This window comes from Rhinopithecus bieti, unplaced genomic scaffold (assembly GCF_001698545.2).
Source record: "Rhinopithecus bieti isolate Rb0 unplaced genomic scaffold, ASM169854v2 scaffold_34397, whole genome shotgun sequence".
Lineage (NCBI taxonomy): Eukaryota > Metazoa > Chordata > Mammalia > Primates > Cercopithecidae > Rhinopithecus > Rhinopithecus bieti.
Window position 1 is genome coordinate 396,897 of NW_016814574.1, and position 15,823 is coordinate 412,719.

The 15,823-nt window shown below is 54.5% G+C and overlaps 1 protein-coding gene, 1 long non-coding RNA gene and 1 pseudogene across 5 annotated transcripts in view; 1 reads left to right on the plus strand and 2 right to left on the minus strand.

Annotated features, from left to right (window-relative positions):
• The window catches only part of TSPAN11 (tetraspanin 11), a 67,721-nt gene extending 51,904 nt beyond the window's left edge, over window positions 1–15,817 (plus strand). For 2 of the 3 annotated variants that reach the window (XM_017851462.1, XM_017851463.1), the window contains exons 4-8: window positions 1,028–1,102; window positions 2,036–2,140; window positions 5,008–5,166; window positions 5,539–5,625; window positions 15,263–15,817. In XM_017851462.1, coding sequence (XP_017706951.1) covers window positions 1,028–1,102; window positions 2,036–2,140; window positions 5,008–5,166; window positions 5,539–5,625; window positions 15,263–15,322 — 486 coding nt within the window. In that variant the 3' untranslated portion in view covers window positions 15,323–15,817. Of the gene's footprint in view, window positions 1–1,027; window positions 1,103–2,035; window positions 2,141–5,007; window positions 5,167–5,538; window positions 5,626–5,784; window positions 6,097–15,262 lie in introns of those variants that run through there. The other variant, XM_017851465.1, reaches the window with a different exon arrangement.
• The window catches only part of LOC108514914 (uncharacterized), a 31,990-nt gene continuing 17,229 nt past the window's right edge, over window positions 1,063–15,823 (minus strand). The window contains exons 3-4 of the long non-coding RNA XR_001881374.1: window positions 2,344–2,567; window positions 1,063–1,142 (exon numbers count right to left, since the gene is read on the minus strand). This is a non-coding gene — a long non-coding RNA (uncharacterized LOC108514914). The remainder of the gene's footprint in view (window positions 1,143–2,343; window positions 2,568–15,823) is intronic.
• On the minus strand, window positions 13,788–14,644 carry LOC108514913 (39S ribosomal protein L11, mitochondrial pseudogene; annotated as a pseudogene). Its single transcript, XR_001881373.1, has one exon. The product of XR_001881373.1 is annotated as a 39S ribosomal protein L11, mitochondrial pseudogene (transcript).

Here is a 15,823-nt window from a genome sequence, read left to right on the forward strand (position 1 = left end):
CCCCCTCTCTCCCTCTCTCTCCCTCTCTCTTCTCCTCTCTTCTCTTCCCTTGTCCCTGCCTGGGAGTTCCATGGCTGCCTGTAGCCAGCTTCATCCCCCTCTCCCTGCTCCTCCAGGGTTGGGAGAGAGGGAGGCCCAACATGCCTTCTAGGCCTGTTGGCTCCTGCAAGCAGAATTGGTCGAGCAGGGTCTCAGGAGCTCCCCCTGACTGTGCAAGCCAGGTGGGAGTGAGAAGGAAGCAGCACCCATGTCCTTCTACAGGTCACACTGAGTGCAGGGCCGGGACGCCAGCAGCAGCAGCAGGCCTGTGAGGTGGGAAGAGCAGTGGTGAGGGGAATGAGAACCCCTGCAGGGCCATGAAGAACAGGAAATGGGCATCAGGGCTGAAAGCGCAGGAATCGCCTTCCCCTGGATCTCTGATTTGGTTTTTCCTGAGCCTTGGTTGTCGCAGTCCACCCTGGTCCCTGCACTCCAGCTACAAGGGTACTGTCCACTCCCTGAACACAAATGCCCCATGGCTTTTCACTTGTTCTCCCCTCTTTCTGGAATGTGCTTCCCTCCTTCACTTAGCAAATGCCTATTCAGTCCTTAAAGATGTTACTTAGGTGTCACCACCTCCAGGAAGCCTTCTCTGACTGCCCACCCTACCAGGAGCCTCCCACCATTTCTAGAGCTTACCCCATAGTTACATTTATAACACAACATTGCAGTCACTCATCTGTCTTCCCACCATCAGTAACTTTGAGAGCAATAGTTGTCTTACGCTACCTGGCATCTGGCATATAGCAGGTATTTAATACATATTGGATGGGTAGATGCATTACTGAATTGTCAGCAGACCAAGGAGGGAAGGAGTAAGTGGGGAACTTGGTACTGGCAGCCAGTGAGACTGGTATATCCAGGAGGAAGATAGTCTGGATGATAGGGGTCCCAGCAGGTATCTCTACCACCCCCACCACTGTGGGGAAATGTTTGTCATACCAGCATCCTGATCCCAGTGGTGACCGTCCTCTCTCCTTGCTCCTAGTATTTCTGCCTGTTGCTCATCATCTTCCTGGTTGAGCTGGTGGCGGGAGTCCTGGCCCATGTGTACTACCAGAGGGTGAGTGACGTTTCCTCCTCCTGCATCCTCTGTCAGTGCCCTGAAGAAGCAATGTGGGTAGGGAGGTTTGCATTGTGATGAGGGAAGCTGAGGCGGGTGCAGGGGTGGTCCTATTTCCCAGGCCCTGGCAATCCCCCTACACATCTGCATCCCAGCTGCTGGTCCTGGCTCCAGCAATTCTGTGCTGCATGTGTGGATGCTGATGTCTTCCATGTGGGAGCTGGGGACGGGGGTTTCCCGTGGGACATTGGGTCATCCCTCTCCCCCTCCAAGGATGGTCTAGAGGATGAATCCATCTGTCAGAGACATCCAAGAAAAAAGGCCTGGGCCAGGGTCACATGCCAGACCCTGAAACAGAATCAGGCCTTGCCTGCCTGGATTGAAAAAGGATGGACTGAGTCCCAGAGTCAGTCCTATCCACTCCCACCCTTGAGCCTGCTGAATCGGGAATTTGAGGTCATGACCAAGGTAATGTTTGGTTGGTAGAGACAGTATGACCCTGCTGGTTGTTTCAAGCCAGTGCTGATATGATGCCCAGAGGGTAACAATTATAAATACTTTCAATATCACCTCATGATCACAGTTAAGATCAACAGACATTTCAAAGCACCCTGTGTCTGGCCTCACCACTGCCTCCCACTAGCTTCTGGATGTGACCCTTTACCTGAGCTGTCTCCCCAGCCTCTCTCAGCTCTGCCCATCACACCTCTGCCCTAAGTGGGGGCCCAGTTTTTGTATCTTCCTCTCCATAGCTGTCTTCTGCACCTCTCTGGCTGATGGTCCCTTATGCTGCTGAGAAACCTCTGCATCACACTGTCCACAGTCCACAGTGTTCTAGAATTAGCTGGGGGGTGGGGGGTGTGACTAGGCCTGGTGCCAGGGCGGGGATGAGGCTGGTCCTGCTGATGGCACCTTCCCTCTTACCCTCCTCAGCTGAGTGATGAACTGAAGCAGCACTTGAACCAGACTCTGGCTGAGAACTACGGGCAGCCTGGAGCCACGCAGATCACCGCCTCAGTAGACCGGCTCCAGCAGGATGTAAGTCATGCCCCATAGGGCCTTGAAGGCCGAGCCCACATGGGTTCAAACCCTAACTGTTCTTTCCTGTCTGGGTGAACCTAGGCAAGTTACTTACCCTCTCTGAGCTTCAGATGTCACATCCTTAAAATGAAGCCTCTTTAGGGCATATGAGCATTAAACATGGTCACATCTGTAGATGTCCCCACTGCCATGAAAAGTACCTGCTGAAGCCTGGTTCCTCTCCTATTCCGACCACCTCCTCCAGGCCCCACCCCTGCTGCCTTCCCATTCTGGGGCCTCTGTGGCCAGGAAGCCGGCTGTGCCAGGAGAACTCCATCTTCTGCCAGGATCCAGCCCAGGAAGCTCCTCTCCAGGCTGCTTCTATCCACGGGGCTGCCTTCCTCCTTCCCCGGGGAGCTGGCTACTGCGGCTCCGTAAGAGTGAGCTGTAACGAGCAGAGATATTTCAGTTAAGCTGCCACAAGAACCCTCCAGTGTGAGCCATCAGACAGAATGCTGGGGGACAGAAAGGTTTTCTCCTTTCCAAGAGGAGACGCAGCAAATCCCTCCAGGGACACCCACTGGCCTGACCAGACATAAAGGATGGGCAAATGGACCTCAGCGCTGTCCTGTCCAATATGGCAGCCACCACCCACATGTGGCTATTTCCAGCTCAATTAAATACAACATTCAATTCCTTAGTCACACCAACTGCATTTCTAGTGCTCATTAGCCCATGTGTCTAGTGAGCTCCGATCAGACAGCACAGATGTAGGACGCTGCCTTCATTGCAGAAATTTCTCCTGGACAACACTGCTCTAGGATCCGAATGTGTCCATGTCAGAAAATTCAAAGCAGTCCCACCTGCCCACTCTGGTCCCCTTTCTCTCTGCCACCCCACTCCCCACCCCCACCCCCTGGACCTGAGGCCTTGGTCTTGGCCCTGGGGAACATCAGGCAAGTAGAGGAAGTAGATGTGGGGAGCTCTGAGCCCCAAGGGTGTCATGGATCAACTGGAAGGCCCCTCCCCATCTCTCCAAGACTCAGGACCAGCTCCTACTGGGTGCTGCAGAGAGGAGTCTCTTCTCTGAAATAGTGGCCTGGGACATGCATGTACACACAAGTACACACCCACAGGCACACTCGCACCCCATGGGCTTAGCTCAGGACCAGGAGGAGGCAGCACACACTGCTGGCCAGCCTGTGCAAAACTAAGTGTGCACTCCACTCACTGGGCCTCACCTGTGAGGAACTGTGCTAGACCAAGAGGAATAGGACAGGATCCCTGCCCTCAGGGAAGCTGGACACACAGCAGGCAATGTGCAGGCAGTGCAAGGCTGGGCCACCTTCAGAAGAGGCAGGAGCCTCAGAAGAGAGAGCAGCCGAGGTAGGGAGGGCTTCATGGGGCAGAGGCAGAGTTTGCTTAAGTGAAGAGGGTGGAAGCGGCAGGTCAGGGCCAGGGGCAGATAGGGAAAGGCACAGCTGAGAGCGAAGGCTGTGTCGCTGACAAAGACTTGCAGGGTGTCTGTGCGTGCGGACACAGCCCTCACACAAGCCAGGAACACTTAGAACCCCAGGCCACGTCTCAGGCAGGAGACTGAGCCCAAGAAAGCAGTGGCTGCAGAGCCAGGGCCAGCACCCAGGCCAGCATCCACCACCACGTGGATATAAATGACAGACACACACGAAGCTTTATTCACATAAGCGTGATGGTGGAAGCAGGTGTCTCTCCTTCACCACTGACTCAGCGCCGGGCTCTCTTCTAGGTGCTTTATGTGAATCACCTCTTTCAGTCCTCACAACAGCATGGCATGGAGGTACTTTCGTTGTCCGCATTTTACAAATGATAGCCATCAGGCGGCACCAGCACAGACAGGCAGAGTCACGCGGAATGTGCAGTTCCCACGTGACTCCTGCACGCTGTGCCAGTCCCTGCTCTGTCTGTGTGCTGTCATGCTCTCCTCAACTCCTGGGGCCCCTGTTCATCCCTGTGGATTGTCCCTGGCCCTGGACAGAGCCTCTGTGCCTCACACAAGCTTCTATCATCTCCTACTACGCAACAGTGGATGCTAAGCTACCCAAGGGTAGGCCCCATGCCTTACCCAGGTTGCTTCACTCCAGGCACATAGTAGCTGCCTAGCAAACTCTTGTTAGCTGAACTAAACGTACCTCCCCCTGAACTCCAGACACACACCAGCAACAGCCTCACAGCAGCCCTGTTCTCTGTCCTGGGTAGGAACTTTGAATCTCAGTGCCGTAACTGGGAAAGGCGAGAAGCTACCAATGTCCGCTGTCTTGGAATCATTTTATATCTGGGTGGGCGCTTTCCTGCCCTGGGGTGGTGCAGATGACCCCAGGTCTTAGCACTCATGACAGCCCCTCTGGTTGACACTGGTCTCCCAGTGCCATGGGCAGATCTGGGGCTCTGAGACTTCAAAGCCTGAATGGGGGCCTCGGAGCCTCTGGCCAGGCTAGATCCCTGTCCCCACATCCTGACCCCTGGATGACCAGGAAACTCCCCTGCCTCGTGGTTTTGTCCCCACCCTGGGCTCTGCCACCCAGTGGTCCACAGCCTCACTCTCTGGGGACCCACCTCGCAGACCCGGCCTGCCCCCAAGACACCTAGCATAGTCTCCTTCAAGGACTTGGGTGGCTAAAAAGCTGGGAAGCAGGTGTCCTGCAAGCAGTTCAGCACTGAGTCTGAGAAGGGCCCTGGAGCGACCAGCTCTCTTCTCAAAGCATGGAAAGGGAAAACATGTTATACACATACTAACTAACCATGGTTCAGATAGACAAATAGGGGTTGGGTTAGTATTTGAATAATGTGTCCTGCAGCCTGGAACCCTACGCAGGCCTCTCACCTCCAGCCTCTGCCTCTGCCTCCAGTTCAAGTGCTGTGGAAGCAACAGCTCAGCCGACTGGCAGCACAGCACGTACATCCTGTCGCGGGAGGCCGAGGGCCGCCGGGTGCCCGACAGCTGCTGCAAGACAGTGGTGACGCACTGCGGCCAGCGGGCCCACCCCTCCAACATCTATAAGGTGGAGGTGAGCACCCAAGCTCAAGCTGGGGGTGAGGAGAGGGCCCCGGCCTGGCCGTTCAGGAGCCCCAGAAAGGCTGGATCAGGCAAGTGGGTGTAGGAAAGCAGGACACATGTGCTCCTTGGCCACGAGCCCACAGTGCCTGGGGCTTTCCAGAGTCTCTACAAAGCCCTGGGACAAGCAGCTCATACCAGAGAGTCTAGGGCACCACGGCATGCCCCTGGGTCCACTCAAGTAGCCTGTGAGCAGTTCAAGGCTGGGTCCAGCCTGTGAGTCCTCTGGCCTGTCCTCAGCCTCTGCGGCAGTGACAGCCCGCCCTCCCTCCCTACCTGTGCCTGCTCCTGGGCCATGGCCGCGTCACCTGCCCTTCTCTTACAGGGAGGCTGCCTCACCAAGCTGGAGCAGTTCCTGGCCGACCACCTGCTGCTCATGGGGGCTGTGGGCATCGGGGTGGCCTGCCTGCAGGTGAGTTGCAGTATAGGGATGGGCAGGGGTGGAAGGGCTCTGAACCCCTCTCGCATTGACACAGGTCTTCAGTAACCACCTGGGCTGAAATAACTGACCCTTTGCACACCCGCACCCTACCCTGCTCTCTTCTTCTCTCCCCTTCCCTCTGCAACCAAGGCTGAATCCCACGGTCAGTATCTCCCCCAGAGAACATGAAGGAAAATAGCTGGGGGACAACATGAACTTGTCGGGAACAGGGACCTGGGAGGAGTGTGAGTGTGGGCTCAGGTATGTGCATGCACCCCATGTGTGTGCACGGAGGGGCGAGTGTGCAAGCCATCTGTGGTACGTGTGTCTGCATGCTTCTGGGTCCATGTGGTTGGGGTTGTATGCACGTATATGTGTTTAGGGGTGCTTGTGCATGTGTGTGTGAGTGTGCATGTATCTGCATTCATTCCTTTGTGTGTGCATGTGTGTTTGTGTGTGTATAGTCAGTCCTCCATGTCCATGGGTTCTGCATCCATGAATTCAACCAACTGTAGATCAAAAATATTCCAAAAAATGGATGATTGCGTCTGTACTGAACAAACCTTGGCACCACTCCCTGAATAATGCAATATACCAACTATTTACATAGCATTTACACTGTATAAGGTAGTATAAGTAGTCTAGAGATGAGGTTCAGGTATTATATAGGGGAGAATGTGCATAGGTTATATGCAAATACTGCACCATTTTATATCAGGAATTGAGCATCCATGGATTTTGGTGTCCGGGGTGGTGACTGTGTGTGTGTGTGTGTGTGTGTGTGTGTGTGTTTGTGTGTGTGTGTGTGCGCGCGCCCTCATCCAGCTGTCTCTCTTAGGATGAGCAATGTTCTTGGCTCCCATTTCTCCCTATACCCTCTCCCCTAGCTGCTACCCAGGAAGTCAGGGTGACTCTCTCAGGTTGCTCTAGTCAAGGGTCTGAAGGAGGGGAGCCAGGAAGGCCTCCTCAGCAGCAAGGGCCCCTGCAGTCCCCACCTCATGTACATGGCTGCTTCAGCTCAGCAGGAGCTGAGTGGGGGCTGTCCTTCTAGGAGTCCTGCTGTCCTGCGCAGCCCTTCCCACTCCAGGGTTAAGCACCGTCTAGAGAAGGGGAGGAGCAGAGGCTTTGGTCTCAGAAGGCCTGGGTCCAGTCCTGGCTTTGCTCCTAGATAACCTTGAGCTATTTAACTTCCCTGTCCATTGACTTCTTCATCTGCAAAATGTGGACCATTTCCCCAGCTCTTGAATGAGGCGATGCCTGTGACCCACTTACGAAGTACCTGGCACATAGGAAGGCCTCCAGAAGTGGAAACTGTCTTTCTCCAGTTTTCTGTAGACTTCAGAGGATTTCTGATACTTCCTCTCATTGGGCCCACACAACAGCCTGAGACTCAGGCCAGAAAAGGAGTAGTGTTCTTCGCTTTTTTTTTTTTTTTTTTTTTTTTTTTTTTTTTTTTTTGCGACATGGTCTCACTCTGTCACCCAGGCTAGAGTGCAGTGGTGCAATCTCAGCTCATTGCAACCTCCACCTCCCAGGTTCAAGCGATTCTCCTGCCTCAGCCTCCCAAGTAGCTGGGATTACAGTCGCATGCCACCATGCCGGCTAGTTTTGTATTTTCAGTAGAGGCTGAGGTTTCATCATGTTGGCCAGGCTGGTCTCCAGCTCTTGACCTCAGGTGATCTGCCCGCCTCGGTCTCCCAAAGTGCTGGGATTACAGGCATGAGCCATGGCACCCAGCTGTTCTCCACATTTTACAGATCAGAAAGTTGAGACCCAGAGAGGTGAGTTTCCCAGGGCCTCACACCCTGAACCAGCACCCAGGTCTCCTGGCTTTGGTTCTTTGCTTTCCCGAACTCCCTACCATGACAGAGATCTGTGGGAAAGAGAGCAGGGGACAGTGGCCTTGACTGGCTTGGAGAGACTTCCAGTGCAGGGTCCTTGGAGACCATGGCGCCACCTACCCACATCATCTGTGGGCCTGGAGGGCCTAGCTGCAGCCTAACACACTGGGAGGAGGGTCCGTCGCCTCTGGAGGGACACCCATCTTGGTTCTGCCACCTACAACTGTGTGACCTAGGGCCAGTTCTTTCATCTCTGAGCCTCAGTTACTCATTTGTAAAATGGGGCTAGTTAATACCTTATCTGCTGCCTGGTGGTGGGAATTAGCAATATCCATGTAAGTCACTCAGCTCGTGGCTGAGCAGATAGCAGGTGTTCAATAAATGATACCCATCATTTCTGTGATTTCTGCATAAGCACATCATCTCTCAAAAAAAGGCTCTTGTTGTTCCTTGGCCAGACCAGCCTGCTTCTCGTCATCCTCACTCAGCTGCAGGGCCAGGGAGCCCAGGTAGCGTGAGCATTGCCCCCCTATTGCACTTCCCCAGGGCAGGCCTTCTGTCCCCTGTGCTGAACCCCAGGGAAGTCGTCAGTGGGAACAGGGGAAGGGATGCTCAGCAGCACAGAGCAGCTGAACTTTCCAGAAACCTCTTAACTCCAGGTGTTGAGGGGTCCTGCGCTGTATGGACACTGACCAGGCCTGGGCCACACTGTCTATTTCTTCCTCACCTCTCTGGCCTCAAGAACCTGTAGAAGCTGCAGACGAGGTCAGTGAGGCCGAGGGCAGGGAGTGGGGCTGCAGATGCCCAGAGCCGGCGGTCAAGGTAGACCATACTGGTGTAAGTCTGATGTTGAAGAGGTCAGGTTGTTGAGCAGTGGACCTGCAGGCCTGCCACGCCTCCTGCCCACTCACAACCCCCACTACGCAGCCCGTGTTCCTTCGCCGTTGCTGTGGAATGGCTTTTGGTGGCTCTCAACCTCTTGCCCAGTTTTCTCCACTGTGGCCCACTGAGCCAGCCCTGCAGCAGCCAAGCCTCGGGTTAGAGCTCCCTCTGCCAGCCGACGCTGGGCACTACACTGCTCAAGTCCCAGGTGGGTCATAAGCCTTGAGAAAGGGCTCATACCAGTCTCTTCCCCAGGGTCACAGTTTCCCTCCCAGTGAGCAGACACCAGGCATTTATCTCCCCTACATGCCCAGCCTGGCACTTCCAAGACCCCCAAGGCTTAGGAAATACCAGCCCAACATGGTGTCATAATGTTCCCCAGCCCCCAGCTACTGCAAGAAATCTTGTTTGGGAGTTACAAGGCCTGACTTCTAAACATAGCCCCACCTCTTGCTGTGTGACCTCAGGGAAATCTCATTCCCTCTCTGAACCCTTAGTGTCCTTACCTGTAAAATGGACAGATTGGATATTTGTGAGCCTTTTTAAAGCAGCAGCATCCTCTTTTCAATGGAAATCTCACATAGGAGCCCAGTACATAAACCATAGGAGGTGGAGCTGTTCCAGGCAGACACAAGCCTAGCATCATGACCTCCCCTCACAGCCCTTGGTGGCCCTGAGCTACGCAAGGGTTTCCAATACAGCTTGCAAGCTGGGGGTCTAGCCTATTTTGTGGGACCTTCTGGATCTAGCGTTCTATGATTTTTCAGTGAGGTTCTCATCTTAGGAACCAGTGACCTTGAGACTGATGTCCTGCGATACCTGGAGTGTTAAAGCAGATGGTTTGTGAACACTGAAAACTAAACAGAATATTGAACGCAGGGAGCACACCTTGATTTCAGCCAGGTGTTTGGCAGTGCATCACTTGTTGCCTTGTGGACATGTGGACCAGGCACTTGTCTGCTCAGGAGAAAGCAGGGCAGGCTGACTGACCACGCTGTGAGAGGGAGATGAGAGAGTTCACGTCAGCTTGGCAAAAAGTCTCCAGGAGTGGGCTGTGGCCCTTCAGCCTCAGACTTGTCTCTTCATTTTTCTTGGTGACCTCAACAAAGACCCAGGAAGCATGCTAAACTATTTACCTAGCGTTTCTGGTCTGTTGTATGATAAAGCTAGTATTGAAAAAAGAGCATGCTGGGTGTGAAGATGTGCTGAAATGAAGGCTGAAACACTTAACAGAGTTAAAGTCCTTGCACTTGAGCTTTGTTTTGTTTTGCATTTAAGCCTGTAACAGAGAGAGGGCATCTGCCTGAGTTACATGATAGGGTGCTGCCCCCAAAGATGTGGCCTGGAACGGCACTGGTAGAAATCGTGGAGAGAGCCAGGGTGTGGGCAGTGCCAGGTCAGGCCACCCTCCAGGTAGGAGCAGACCTCCACAGAGCCCCCAAAGCAGGGACCTCAACCTCGGCTACACATTGGGATCACCTGACAAGCTTTTAAAACTACGCCAGGCCTGTCATCCCAGCACTTTGGGGGCCAAGGCGGGCGGATCACAAAGTCAAGAGATCAAGACCATCCTGGCCAACATGGTGAAACCCCATCTCTAGGAAAAATGCAAAAATTAGCCGGGTGTGGAGGCATGCACCTGTAATGCCAGCTTATTGGGAGACTGAGGCAGGAGAAATGCTTGAACCCAGGAGGCGGAGGTTGCGGTGAGCCAAGATCGCGCCACTGCACTCTAGGGTGACAGACTCCGTCTCAAACAAAACAAAACAAAAACAAAACAAAACTACCCCAGGCCTGGGCTACCCGCAGCAAAATGAAACAAAATGGTCTAGGGCTGGCACCTGGGCACCAGTGTATTCGTGAAGCTCTCCAGTGATGCCACTGTGTGGCCAGATGCAGAGGGAGTGGCAAGGGGTGTGTGGGGCCTGGAAGTCAGGTGTGTGGAAGGTCAGGAGATGGGGAGCAGACGCAGTACCCTCGTGGTCTTGAAATGTCCAAGGCAGTCATGTGGGGAAGGGAGGGACTGTTCCTGGGAGATTCCAGAGGGCAGAAGGTGAACAGTAGGTGGAATTCGTTTCAAGAAGACACATTCAAGAACTTTTTAACAATTTGAATTGCTAAACAGTGGCCCTTGCAGAGTACTAAACTCCCTGTGGCTGCAGGTTGGGGCAGAGGCTGGGGGCAGGGATGCTGAAGGGAGGATCCCCTCCACGCTGAGGTTCTGCATTCTGGGAGTGCACCTATCCCCTCAGCAGGGACCTCCCAGGCTTCTCACCCCCATCAGTCATGGAGCGGCACACCAGAGGCAGTTTCAGACCTGGACAGGATCATCACAGCGCTGAGGTACTCCCCGATCAGACTCTTCCACCTGGAAAGGCCTTACAGACTACCTGGACCAGTGCCACCGGTCCTGGTTGCACGCTAGAATCGGGTTTTTAAATACCATTGCGGCCGGGCGCAGTGGCTCACGCCTCTAATCCCAGCACATTTGGGAGGCCGAGACGGGCGGATCACGAGGTCAGGAGATCGAGACCATCCTGGCTAACACGGTGAAACCCCGTCTCTACTAAAAATACAAAAAATTAGCTGGGCATGGTGGTATGTGCCTGTAATCGCAGCTACTCGGGAGGCTAAGGCAGGAGTATCCCTTGAACCAGGGAGACGGAGGTTGCAGTGAGCCAAGATTGTGCCACTACACTCCAGCCTGGGTGACAGAGCAAGACTCGGTCTAAAACAAAACAAACAAAACACATTGCTCTGGCCCCCTGTCCACAGACTGCCTTGGATTGTCTGGGCTGGGGTCTGTGCACAGGTATTTTTAAGCCTCTCCTGACCTCGTCATCTGCCCGTCTCGGCCTCCCAAATGTGCTGGGTCAAACGTGCATTTAGGGTTCAGAGTCCCTGGGCTCATCTCATTCGTGCACGTGTGAAGACATCAAGGCTCACCAGAAAGTCACCTGCTGAAGGTGACAGCCGCTGTGGCAGAGCTGGCCAGGCCTCCAACTCACAGGCCTGCTTCCTCTGCACCAGCTTCCCCTCTTGTGGGTAGACTCTGGAGGCACTCCACTTTGAGGTAATTTTAGAAGCTAATTTCTAGAATATTCTGGCTGGGGAACATTTCACTGAAAATGTCAGAGTAGCCCAGGCCTTTTCCTGGAGCCCTCCTCACATCAGCGTCCTAGGAGCCTCCGCCCAGGCAGCCGGCAGAGGAGGCTGTGTTTACTTTGGAACAGAGCTGCTGTGTGCCAGGAGCTGTGCCCAGTGCCCGGGCCCCACTGCAGGCAGGGTACCGTCCCTTCTTCCAGGGAGATTTTACTTGAAGGAAGGGGACAGATAAGTGTGTGGCAGTCACAGTGCAGTGCTAAGTGCTGTGTTAGCAGGAGCCCTGGGGTTTAGGAAGCAAACATCAGTGGCCCTAACCAGTCACGGGAGGTCAGGGAAGGCTTCCTGGAGGAAGTGATATCTCATTAAGTCCTGAAGAAGCCCGATAGAGGGAAAAGAGCCAGGGTAAGGGAATAGCATGTGCAAAGCCCTGGCTTGCAGGTGGGGAGCGGGGGTCTTTACCCTGCCTGGCCTCTCAAAGGATTGGGGTGTTGGAAGGACTGGGTGTTGTGCTGTTGGTTTCTGTTATTCTAGTTTTTAAAGAATCTCGCCAAGGAAGACCCTAAACCAGTGTACAGACTGGATATTTTCCTATTGGCAGAGGGGGATCTGAGGCTCAGAGAGGGAGGTAACTGTACCCAAGATGACACAGGCCACTGGTGTAGCCTCGAGTAGAACCTAGCCCACCTCCAACATGCTCACCTTGCAAATGGAAATGTGTCTCAGAGCATAGAAAACTCACAAGACAGTCAAGACTGGGATCTGCAGGTCATTAAAAGGGAAACCGAACGATCATTTTGGAATGACTTCCTGGACGCTCCCTGGCCCTTCCTTCATGCTCTCTGCTGACAGCCAGGTGCTGACTCAGAAGCCTCAGAGGAAGCTGAAGGCAGGACGCCCTCCCTGTTAAAAATGTCCCATGTGTGGTCAAGTGTCACACACAGGCAGCTGCCAGAAGACAGCACCAGGCACCGTGCGGCTGGGCCTCCAAGCTGGGCCCAACCCCATCTGCCACGTCCAGCACCTGCGGTTAGCTGGCCTTGTGTTGTCTCTGCGTGCCCCCTGCTGGCTGCTGGAGCCATCCGTGATGGTTTCTCAGTGTCCTCTGTCAGGAGGGAGATGGCAATGCTTATTCAGGAACCAGACTGAGTGGCATCCTGTACCCCTCCACATGCTTCAGCGTGGTGTGCACATGTGTGTGTGTGCATGTGGATGCAGTGGTGAGAGTCTGGCCCACACACCTCTGCCCCTTACTGTGCCTGTCCTGAGAGGCTCCCTGGGAACACCCAGCTCATGCAGGACCCTGTCTGCCGGGGAGCATGGCCCCTCCAGCCCTCCCCCAGCAGGAGACGTACACTGCAGGCAATGCAGACATGGTTTCCAGCACAAATCCGTGCCAGCCAAACAGCTCCCTTCTGGCCTCCCTCTTAGCACAGATAAGAAAGATCCAGAAAACCCCACAGGAAAATCATCAAACCATGAGGTAGGGACACCTGCATGGGTGGAACAGCATGACAGCTGCCTGCGTAAAGCTAGAGGGAGATGAGATAACCTCCTAAGCCACCTTTCAGCCTGAGGCCTCAGGTGGATTAACACCAAGCCTGCAGGCTGAAAGCAGTGTTCAGGCTCCACAGTGTCCTCCAGGTTGGGAGGGATGGAGAGGAGGAAGGAGGGGAAGGAGATGGACCCCTTCCATACTACCTCCCCCAGCTAGCCTGTCAGAGAGACTGGGTACGGGACGCACACATCTCCACCAGCCTGCTCTCCTCCCGCTGGATAGAGCTCCACCTGAGTCCAGGTTTGCACCAGCAAGATCAGGGCAGCAGCAGCTGCTAGCAAAGACAGGACACTGTTTCAATACTTAGGGAAGCCACCTTCACCCCAGGTACCATGGGACAGTCATGGGGCTGCTGTAGCCCAGTGCCCCCTCCTGTGTGCGGACAGCCGAGATTCAGCAACATGCCATCGTCATTATCAGGATCATAATCACATTACCCTCAATGCGTCCTTGGGTGGGAGGGAGGAGAGGAAGAGGAGGAAGAAGGCAGAGGGGGGCCATGAAGAGCAAGGAGGGAGAATAAAGCTCCTCTGCATTCTGGAAGTGGGAGAAGTGAGAAGGGGTATGCAGGGTGATCCTCCCAGGCCTGTGTCTGCTTTGGACCAGATGATCCAGCCCCTTCTTGTTTAGCCTGTGGATACCGACAGAAGGGCTGGCAGACAGGACTCCCGGGGCCTGAGCTTGGTGCTGCATTCTACACTGATTGACAGGGTGAGCTCACCAGATCTTGTCTTTTTTTTTTTTTTTTTTTTTTTTTTTTTGACAGTGGGTAAGAAAGGATGTTTATTCAGGCCTGATGCCTCAATACAGCTAGATGTACAAAAATATATCATTCAAAGTCACGAAAACCATCATCATATTGGTGTGACTTCCTTCCTCCCCTGGGGCACAGCCTTTGCAACTGGCCCCCTTCCCAGCTGCCTCTGGGAAAGGCAGAGAAATCTGGGAGATGGGGGGCAAGGGTCACTTCTTGGCAGCTTCCTCCTGGGCAGCCAAATCTGCCTCCTTCTGAGCAGCCAGGAAGATGGCTCGTTCCTTCTGGAAAGCTGCAAGCTCTTCTGAACTGAGGGCCTTCACCACACGAATGCCCAGAGAACGGGCAGACCCGATGATGGAGCGGACAACAGAGGACAGGGGTACGTCCTGCAGGGCGAATGCCTCATCCTGAGCTTTGATGCAGGCAATCTCATACACGTGCTTCAAGGTCACCAGGCCTGCCACCTCTTTCCCTGTTTGCCGGGCCCCCTTTTCAATCCCAGCTGCTGCCTTCAGGAAGTAGGAAACAGTGGGCTGTCCAATCTTGATTTCAAATGTCCTGTCAGGCTTCACAAAAATCTTGGTAGGCAGAGGAATGCCTTCTTTGATGTCCTTTGTCCTCTCATTGAACTCCTTGCAAAATTGGTTGATGGAAACACCTCTCTGCCCCAGCACTGGGCCTAGTGGGAGCCCGGGCATGGCCAGGCCTGCCCGCACGATGGTCCGGATCACACCGCCGACCTCGGGCTTCCTGAGGCCCCGGGTGGCCCGGCCGAGCTTCAACATGATGCGGGACTGCTGGCTTCAGTTCACCTCAGGGCAGCAGCAAGAGCGAAGCTCTGGGCGCCACCATCTTGGCCCAGAGGTCAAGGGTCCAGATCTTGTCATTTTATGCTGACTGACAGGGTGACAGCTCAGCAGGCTCCTCCCAGAGTCTCAGTTTCCCCCATGGTTCCTATACACCAGCCAGAGCATCGAAGATGGACCTGAGTTTTGCTCTGGAGTCCAAAGACAGCAAAATGTAGGCAGACTCTTTCCTAGAGAGACAGTCCACTTCAGACAGCTCTGATGAAGGAGTGGAAACGTTACTCTCAGGGCCTAATTAAATCAGGCCGTCTCTGGAGATCTAGGACCACAGACCAGCAGCATCAACTGGGAGCTTGCTAGGAATGCAGACCCTCAGGCTGCCACCAGGCCTGCAGAATTGTAATAAGGAGGTCCCCAGATGATTCATGCCCATTAAAGTGTGCAAAGCCCTGCTCTTGGATAGTAGATGGCAGAATGTGATTCCCCCATGCATACCGCCATCACCTGGGAGCTTGTCGGAAATGCAGAATCTCAGGCCCCACCCTGACCTTTTGAGCAGGAATCTGCCCTTTGTCCAGGCCCCAGGAGATTCAAGTGAACAGCACTGCTCCAGGCCCTTGGGGGCCAGCAGCTTCCATGAGTTCTGATTTCTCTTTGCCCCTCTGCTCTCTCCACCTGGCAGATCTGCGGGATGGTTCTCACCTGCTGCTTGCACCGGAGGCTCCAGCGGCATTTTTACTAATGGCCAACCACCTCCTCTTCCAACTGCCCCTCAGGACGACAGGTGGCCACATGCCATCTGCAAGGCCTGCAGAGTTAGCACCAGCTCCACTAGGGCCATAGATGCCCCCTCTTTTGTGCCCAGCTCCTGCAAATCCACCAAGTGCCTGAGACCATAGCTTCCACTATGCCCACCCAGGCAGGGACCCTCGGCCCCCTCTTCTCCATTTTCAGCCCCCATGGCCAGATCCTGGGCAGGGAAATGACCCTTTCAGGAGACAACCAGAGCCCCTCACCAGGCACAGGGGATCCCGTGGACTACGGGATGGTGGCAGTTGGGTTCTCTGCTCCCTCCCAACCCCTGAACCTGGAACAATTGGCAGAAAATCCAGGAACCCCGGCACTCCTGCATTCAGCAGGGGCTTCCCCCACCCATGCTCAGAAGCCCTGACCTTGTTGTTTCCGAAAAATGCATGGGTGGGGCAGGGAGGGCTGACTTTCCCCGCCCCCCGCTCCCCCCCCC